The sequence below is a fragment of the Pseudorca crassidens genome, chromosome 12, assembly GCF_039906515.1.
Source record: "Pseudorca crassidens isolate mPseCra1 chromosome 12, mPseCra1.hap1, whole genome shotgun sequence".
Classification (NCBI taxonomy): domain Eukaryota; kingdom Metazoa; phylum Chordata; class Mammalia; order Artiodactyla; family Delphinidae; genus Pseudorca; species Pseudorca crassidens.
The window spans coordinates 67,662,484-67,671,609 of NC_090307.1; the positions used below are offsets into that span (position 1 = coordinate 67,662,484).

Sequence of the window (9,126 nt, forward strand, 5' to 3'; positions counted from 1 at the left end):
CTCGTCCTGGGCCATCCCCCGCCCAACCAGCCTGGAGTGGGCCCTCAGCCTCCCGCACCCCTACTTGCCTCTAGAAGCACTTCCCTCAGGATTAACTGGCTGGACCCAGGGTGACCTGGATGTCCGACGTGTCCTCACTGGGGAGGAAGAAGTGGGGAGACTTGCTTGTTTCGGTCTAGATGTCATTGGATGTGAAGTGGAACCACATCTTGCCAAGCGCAGGAAGAGGCAGGGCTGACAGAGACCTTCGATTTTTCAAAAGGCCCAGAGGGCAAAATGTTCCAGGGCAAGAAGAGATCTGACTGCAGAGGGAAAGGAGACGTACCAGATCCTGGGTAGGATCTTGTCTGCTCGAGGTGGGGTCAAGAGAGCCGAAGGAGGAGAAGCCACCATCGGCCTGGCACCCAGGGCGTCTGTCAGCCTGGTGCCTCTGAAGACCAGCAGGGTTGGGGTCTTCCTCTGGAAGCCAGGAAGGGTCATCTTCCAGCATTTCTGGTGCTTCTATGAATGCAGAAAAGTAGCTGGCCTTTTCTTTACCTTCTTCTACACTCGTTATGTCAGAAGAATTGGGGAGAAATCCGTGATTTCTTTTGATGCCAGTGGAAGGATGTCCGGTCCCTCACCCGCCCCGCATCGTGGCCACACCCCAGGCTCTGGGAGAGGTGGGCTGACTTGCCAGGGATGCAGAAAGGGGGGGCTGCCCCATCAGCACAGGCCAGGAGCAGGAACCTGGGGACACACATGCATTCTAAAGACCCCAGGAAGGCCCTGGGGGCAGATGCTTTGCGTTCCCAGTAGAAATTCTGTGACTGGAGACGGGAAGGGGGACAGGACACCCCCCCACCATGAGCTCAGAGGCTGCTCTGGCCTGTGCAGCATGAGAACAGGTGACCAGGGTGTGGTAGAAACGTCCCCCCAATTGACTCATGCCTGGGCCTTGGGAGTCGTCCTGGGCCAGTCCTGACACTGGGCAGGAAGGACAGGTCTTCCTGCAGCTGTGCCCCTGGTCCTTCTGCCTCCGGACAAACAGGCTCTGCATGGAGGTGGAGGTGGACAGAGGGGGGTCCCCTGCCTCGCTGGGGAAGAATGTTCGGCTTATACTTCCCATTTTTACATCATTCGAAGGCAGTGGTCCCTCCTGCCTCCTTGGATCTCCTGGATGCTGGGTTCCCATGGAAACATCCCAGGCTTGGACATCTGCCATTTCCTGTTTCCCCGAGGTCCACGTGAAGTCAGTCATCTCTTCCTAACGCTCTGTGGGGCAGATCCATCCACACCCCTCCCCCAAGCAGGTCTTCTGGTTACTCCCTGAGTGGAGCATGGCAGTGTCCACCCCTGGCCAAGTCCCCGGCTCACCAGGCTGAAAAGGAAACTAACTGAATTTCAGCTTTTCTCTGAAGGTTATTTGCGGCGCTGGATGACAAGTGCGAGCACCACTCAGTGGCTGCTCCAGAATCAGGAACATTCTGCTTAACTTACTAATCTCGACTTCCTGCAGCTGATCATCCAGGTGATGGTCTGGGAGTTGAGTGTCCATAGAGCACATTCTAGCTTAACCCTGTTTTAGGCAAACTGCTGATAGGGACGGTAGAAATTTGGAGAAGGCAGTCTCTGGGAAATTACCAAACCAGAGAGCATCCTTCAGAGGATGCTGCCACCTCGCCCACAGAATAGAATTGTCGGGGCGTCACAATGCAGGGGGTGGAGAGGTTCCGTCAGCCTGTATTCTGAAACCTCAACAGAACCAACGTGTGAGCCAGCCCAGCAGGGGCATCGCCCCCAAACCTTTGAATACTGAACAGAGCTTCACGTCCCCTGAGGAGAAGTTCGGTGTTAGAGTAGCTGTGCTTAACGCAGAGCAAGAGAAAAGCTGAATTTTGTTTGTGGGCCTAATGGTGCTCTCGCATCAGAAACCCTGTAAGTGAAAGCCTTAGGGGAGGGGTCGGGGGGCTTTTTGAAGCCGCTTTGCATTACTTGTTTCCTAGGATTGAGGAAATGTTAAGTTATCCACAAACACTGGGAAGGGGCCTTTGAAGGTCATGATGAGGGTTGAAGCTGCTGGACAGAGCCTGGGCTGGGATGTGGAAGAGGACGCCTGAGCCTCGGGGCAAGTCCTCTTCTGGTTGCAGCCCTTTGCTGACACCGATATGTGTGCTTGGCCCACGTTTCTTTCCCTCCCTGCCTCCAAGAGCCCAAAGAGCCCACAGCCCTGACCCCCTCAGTGGCTTTCAGGCTGAATAAGGTGTGTCCCAGGTTTGGCCACCAGCACAGTTCCGGCCTCTCCCAGCCCACATGCCTACATTTCATCTTGTCAAGCCAATTTGCATATCCCCGCTTCTGGGAGGAAACACCCTTTGCTCCAGGGACAGAGGGAGGAAGATTGAGTCTTGGGTTTGCCTTGGCTTTAAGGGATCCACCAGGTCCCCCCGTAGCCACTCCTGCTGGCAATTTCTCAGGCCCATCCTGACAAAGGTCTCTGAATTCCTCCAAACACAACACACTTTCCCTGGTCTTGGGTAATTTCCTTGGTCTCATTACAAATGCCCAGCCCCTCCCTCTTCCCAGCCAGCTCCTAGTTGTCATTTTGACCTGACCTCCTTTGGGGAAGCCTTAAGCCTCAAAATCTGGAGGACCCGCCATCCCTCAGTGTTACCTCTGTTCCCCCATGAACGGGCACACATTTTGCAGTTGTAGGTTACGTATAAGTGACTGTGTGGTTCTCAGGAATTGTGTTATATTTCTTTTTCCTTTGGGGTGACACCACTAGGTCTGCACAAAGCTGGCTTAACTCAGACATTGGGATGGTTTTGATGTGGCCCATGCTCCTCGAACAAATATGCTTGCAGGTTGGTTTTCTTCTTTTATCTTTTGCTTTCACGAGTGGACAGAGGATCCTATCAGTTGTGTGTAAGGAGAAAGTCATATCAACGTTAGCTGGATGGATTTCCAGTAGTAAGATTCCGCTTTCCATTTGAAATGGAAATTTCAGCTGGGATCTGAAAAGTGTGGCCAGGAAGGCCTCTCATGGCTCCTCAGGAGCCAGAGGAGGGACTCAGAGGCCTGAGCACATTGCTCCTTGCACCACACCCGCCCTGGCATCTGGGGCCTCGGGCCCTGACCGCTGCCCCAGCCAGGGTCTCCACAGGACAGGCCATGCAGGCCAAGGTCCTGTAGAGAATTTTTCTTCGCCTTCTGTACACGTTTGCAGTAGCAGGCTTTGCTTTTGTGTCTATGTGAAGTTTTGCCTTAATCCCAAACGTTTTGATTTCTGCTCTGGTTATGCCACTCATAGACAGTTACAGTATTTCTTAACCAAATAGATTTTTTTTTTTATTGATGTAAGACATCTAATTAGTTGGAATTTTTGGATGACATGTTACATATTTGGTTTGTGACTAGTAATTATAGTTCATATCATTTATGGTTTTGTGATTTTTACTAGTTTAAAGGGCTTTTTTGGTTTGTTTTCATTTTAGAAATGAAAAGTTTTTTTTTTAATTCCATGGAATAAAAAAAAATTCCATAATAATAATACTCATAGGTACATCTTGGAATCAGTTTTTATTTTTCTTAATCTCTAACATCACATGCTATCAAATACTGTCATGCTGCTTTATGGTTTCTGATTTAAAGATTTTTAAATGGGGTAACAGTACCCACTGTGTGGTACTCCTCCACCTTTCCCATCTGGGTTATTTGTTGGAGTTTAGGAAGAGACCGTGTTGGGCTAAACTCCTTATTCCTGTTGTTTTCAGTCCTTGAGTGATAATCAGAAGCTTTTCTCCGGAGAGGGTGGGGTCAGCTGTCAGGCTTCTAGGTACCCACCTTTCAGAGGGGCTGGGATTAAATGCAGCATGGGTGGATATGGGATAGGGCGAGAGGTCACCTCGTCCCCTCATTGGGGCTGGCGCCAGCAGGGCCAGAGCTGTGGCCTTGTGGCCAGAGGGGTGTCTTTGGCCCTGCGTTGGGTCCCCTAGAGGGTGGCGGGACGGCAGGGTCGCCGGTCCTTGGCCGGAGAAGGACCCACCCCTTGCTCTCTGGTGTCCCTCCAGTACTCACTCTTGAGCAGATTCTTCAGGGTGGGCATCCGGGCCCCGCCGAAACTCCTGGAACTGGCCGTCCAGAGCCTGCTGAGGGATGAGGCCTTGGCCATCGCCGCTCTGGAGGAGCTGCCCGCTGAGCTCTTCCCACCCCTGTTCTCCGCGGCCTTTGCCGGGATGCACAGCCAGGCCGTGAAGGCGATGGTGCAGGCCTGGCCCTTCCCCTGCCTCCCGCTGGGGGCCCTGATGAAGGAGCACAAGCCTCACCTGGAGACCTTCCAAGCTGCAATCGACGGCCTGGACGTCCTGCTTGCCCAGGAGGTCCGCCCCAGGTGAGGGCGCCCCAGCAGGCGGGTGGGGCCTGGGGGTCTGAGCAAGACGCAGCTGGCATCTGGTAGGGTGTGGTGCGGGGCCACGGGGAGGCCTTGGGGCCGCGGCTGGGCCACTCCGGGAATAGGCTTTCGGGCGTGCAGGGCTACTTAAGGTGCAGAGGTGACAAAAGGCACGTGGGCTCACCCCCTCCTCGTGGCGCTTAAAGTGGGGACCAGGAGGGGCCCCGGAAGCTCGAGGAGCAGCTGGTGTCTGGGGTGTAGCACCCTTGCCTGGGTTCTGAGCCGTGCGGTCCTGGTCCCCGTGGGTCTCCGCACAGCTCAGTGTGTCTCCCGTTGTCCCGCAGGCGGTGGAAGCTGCAGGTGCTGGATTTGCGCCGGAACGCCCACCAGGACTTCTGGACCGTGTGTTCCGGCACCAGGGCTGGTGTGTGCTCACTGCTGGAGCCTGAGGTGGCCCGGCCCGTGAGGAAGAGGCGCCGGGTGGAAGGTGCAAGGGCGTGGTCGAAGCAGACCTCGGCCCCCGTGGAGGTGCTCATAGACCTGTGCCTCAAGGAGGGCACCCCCGATGCGTCCCTAAGCTACCTCCTGAAGAAGGTCAAGCAGAGGAGGGGCTCACTCCGCCTGTGCTGTCAGAAGCTGAGGGTCTTCTCCATGCCGATGCAGAACATCAGGAAGATCCTGAAGCTGGTGCAGCTCGACTCTGTCCAGGACCTGGAGGTGAACTGCACCTGGAAGCTGGCCACCCTGGGCAGGTTCGCGCCACACCTGGGCCAGATGGTCAACCTGCGCCGGCTGCTCCTCTCGCACATCCACATGACACCGCATGCCGCCCCCGGCATGGAGGAGCGTTGCGTCAGCCAGCTCATCTGCCAGTTTTCCAGCCTGCAGCACCTGCAGGAGCTCTACCTGGATTCCATCTCCTTCCTTGAGGGCCGCCTGGACCAGGTGCTCAGGTGAGGCGTGGCACTGTCTCTCTGCAGACCAAGGCAGGCCTCTCTCGTTTCGTTATCCGTGGGGTGTCTGTCTACTGTCTGCCTGCCACGGATGGTGCCAGAGTGCACGGGCCACTCAGAGGTCCACACGATGCCACCAGTCCGTCCCCCGGCATCTTGTCACATAGCCTCCCAGGTTAGGGTCAGAGGTGTGGCTTCAGTTAGATGCCTGTCAAAGGGGACTCTTTGCTGGGAATCTGCATCGTGGGGGCTTTGGGCCAGGTGAGGGTGGCTTTGGGAATTCTTCCTGAGAGAGTGATGTCTAAGCTGAGATGATGGAAAATAACTAAGCAGGAGGACATTAACCAGGGGAAAGCCCATCCAACGTGAGGTTTCAAATCGGAAGCTCTGTGCTGAGCAGCTGGTCCACGTGAGCCTGTCCCTCCCACCTATCCCACTTGCCTGTCTGTCCCGGGTTGCTTTAAGCTCCAGGTGAGGTGTGACGTGGGAAATGGGTGATTGTGGAAATGACGGGGAGGGAGCAGGAGTGAAGAGTTGTGGCGTCCATCAGGACGTTAGCAGTTATTGCTCCTAAATAGTCCAGAGAAGAGAAACAAAAAGTCAAATGAGTATCATTATTGAAGTGGCTCCAATCTCGAGTCCAAACTACAACTATTATTTGCTTCTAAGGCTTCTGATTATATAGGAATTCTTCAGTAACAGATGATTTCTTCTAGAAATGTGTTCTTCATTCTTAAAATAGAATCATAGCTTTACCTGGGACACAATGATGAAAGAGGAGAGAATGCAGCCCGATGTATTTGTGTGAAAGAGTTGGATTGATCTCCTTTCTGGCGACTGCAAACTCAAAGCATTAAGAATAAACGTGTTCATGACACAAGGACAACGACAGACAAAAGAGTTGTGGAAAGTGAGGGATGGTGTGTGGCTGATACAGCGACCAGAGTTAGCCCCTGCCGGCTGGGCCCCTGTGCACGTTGCCAGACCTTGCCTGGCTTAGCCCTTTAAGCACAGATCCCAGTACTCTCCCTGGGAACAGAGAAACAGGTGATGGGGTCCAGGAGGCGGCAGGAAGGAAGCCCGAGTTAAAAGCAGTTTAGGTCATGTCTCCCAATACTGTAGTTTGCTGATCCCCTCTCTCACTTGGGACATGGGGTCAGGCTCCCCGGTGGGCACCTGCCATTGTTACCTTACCTGTGCTCACAACACCTGGCAGGGGTATGTCGTCCCCCACTTGACGGGTGAGCACAGGGAGCACTTGAGGATTCCTTCCCTCGACCCCGTCACACGGCAGATAAGGGATGGGGAAGGACCCCGCTCAACCTTGGGCTGACCTGGCACCTCTCCTTTGACCATGCAACCTCCTCCGGAAGACTGGGATCTGGTGAAATGGGCCTCTCTTCCCTTGAGGCCTGGGCCACCCCACATCCCTCCGCCCACCACCTCCATCCTCCCGGGACTGACTGCTCTGTCTCTCTCCAGGTGTCTGAAGAACCCCCTGGAGACCTTGTCGATTACCAAGTGCCTGATTTCAGAGGCAGACCTGATGCATCTGTCGCAGTGGGCGAGCGTCAGCCAGCTGAAGGATCTGAGCCTTAGCGGGGTCAACCTGACCGGCATAAGCTCCAAGCCCCTCTGGGTCCTGATCGAGAAGGCCTCGGCCACCCTCCAGGACCTGGACCTGGACGAGTGTGGCATCATGGACTCCCAGTTCAGCGCCCTCCTGCCCGCCCTGAGCCACTGCTCCCAGCTCACCACCTTCAGCTTCTGCGGCAACCCCATCTCGATGGCTGTGCTGGAGAGCCTGCTGCGCCACACCGTGGGGCTGAGCAAGCTGAGCCTCGTGCTGTACCCCGCGCCCTTGGAGAGCTACGAGGACGTGCACGGCACCGTCCACCTGGGCCGCCTGGCGCACCTGCACGCCCGGCTCAAGCAGGTGCTGCAGGAGTTGGGGCTTCCCAGTATGGTCTGGTTCAGCGGCGACCCCTGTCCGCACTGTGGCGACAGGACCTTCTACAACCCAGAGCCCATCCTGTGCCCCTGTTACATGGCCGCCTAGCCCAGCGAACGAGCCGCAGGCTTTGTCGCGGGCACGCGGACACTGCCGCTCAGACGTCAGCGCATCTCGAAGAAACACAAGCTATAGTTTCAGACAGTTGTTCATTGTTAGCAGGAAAAGGAAAGGTGATTCAGAGCTGGGCGGGAGGGGGATGGTGACTTGAGGGGTTGATGGGATCTTCGGGGAGATGCATCTTGTAGAGTTAGAAATGTGAATCTAAATTTCTAGAGGGGGATTCAGGCTTGAGAAGTAGATGGGGGCGTTACCCCTACGTGGATAGTTATAAAGAAATGGTCAGAAATAAAGGGAACCTCAGTGTCATTCACCTGGTGTTCGCTGTGATCTGTGACCGTGATTCTCCCGTTTAAACCTCAGTAATCTCCTGTTAGTGATTAAGTAAGAAGCCAGCCTGTGTGAGGCCCAGGCAGCCTAGGCTGGATGAGGTTCGGCCCCAAGAGTTAACAGCACCATTTCTCCCTCCCTTTGGTCTTGTTTCTGGATCACCTGTTAGGTCCTCACTTACTTCTGTGGCTGTTCAGTCTATCATTGCACACAAGGTGTGTCCTCAGGGCCTGGAATGTACTAAGTGTCCAATAGTGAGCACCACTGGAGGAAACATTCTTCCAAGGGACCCTCGCTGCCAGCTCCACCCAGGCCCTGGACTCTAGCACCCTCCCCAGTGGATCCAGCAGATGCAGAGCCTCCATCCCTGGCCCTGGGTGGTGCCAGGATAGGGCTTCAATGTGCAAAGTCAGGCCCCGAGTCCTGGGAGGAAAATCCACCCACAGACCATCTGGAGCCTCTGGGACTCACCAGCCCATACCCGCCTTCCCACTGCGTCCAGCCCCTTGAATTCAGTTAGCTGTGTCCTGTAAAAACATCCTAATTCCTGCTAGCAAAGTACTAGTAAGCTCACATGGACAAAGAACATTTGTTTACTATTCGTTTCCCACATTGAAAAGAGTTCATCGTTTTGTGCGGAGGTAGGTCACACCAGGGTGAGAATGCCCTTCTTCCGGGAAGACCCCCCTTCTTCCCTGTCGAGGAGGTGATAAGCCAGCTCTGATGCCCTGGATTCTGGGTCCCAAGAGAGAACAAACCCACGCCAGGTCTTGGGAGCACTCCGATAGAGCAGGTGAATGTCAGATTTGGTTTGGGGGTGTGGTGGGGCCACCCCGTGGGACCCCCCAAGACAGCCCACCCAAATGAAAGGGACACGAGCTTCCCTGGGGGTGCAATGGTTAAGAATCCACCTACCAATGCAGGGGACACGGGTTCGAGCCCTGGTCCGGGAAGATCCTGCATGCCGCAGCGCAACTAAGCCCGTGCGCCACAACTACTGAGCCTGCACGCTACAGCTACTGATGCCTGCGTGCCTAGAGCCCATGCCCCGAAACAAGCCACTGCAGTGAGAAGCCCGTACACCACAATGAAGGGCAGCCCCCGCTCGCCGCAACTAGAGAGTCCGTGCGCAGCAACAAAGATCCAACGCAGCCAAAAATAAGTAAATAAATAAATTTACAAAAAAAAAAAAAAGGGACATGTCATGCAGTGGGGTCCGCCCTGTGGCCCTGGGCTGCCTTACCCGGCTTCCCACACACGACCTGGGGAGAATGCCACACACCAAGGCCGGGGCAGGGCTCGTCTGCATGTCCCTGACCATGAGCCATCCTCCACCGCCTATGTGGTGTGGCCAACTGTCAGCAATCCCTTATCCTGCCGCACAGCCACTGGCCCTTCTC

At 55.2% G+C, this 9,126-nt stretch overlaps 1 protein-coding gene across 1 annotated transcript; it reads left to right on the forward strand.

The window, feature by feature from the left end:
• Positions 1 to 2,801: 2,801 nt before the first annotated feature.
• On the forward strand, positions 2,802 to 7,384 carry LOC137204153 (melanoma antigen preferentially expressed in tumors-like). The gene is made up of 4 exons (XM_067701430.1): positions 2,802 to 2,846; positions 4,053 to 4,372; positions 4,717 to 5,325; positions 6,808 to 7,384. Exons 1-4 carry the CDS (start codon positions 2,802 to 2,804, stop codon positions 7,382 to 7,384), a joined length of 1,551 nt encoding a protein of 516 aa, XP_067557531.1.
• The last annotated feature ends 1,742 nt before the right edge of the window (positions 7,385 to 9,126 follow it).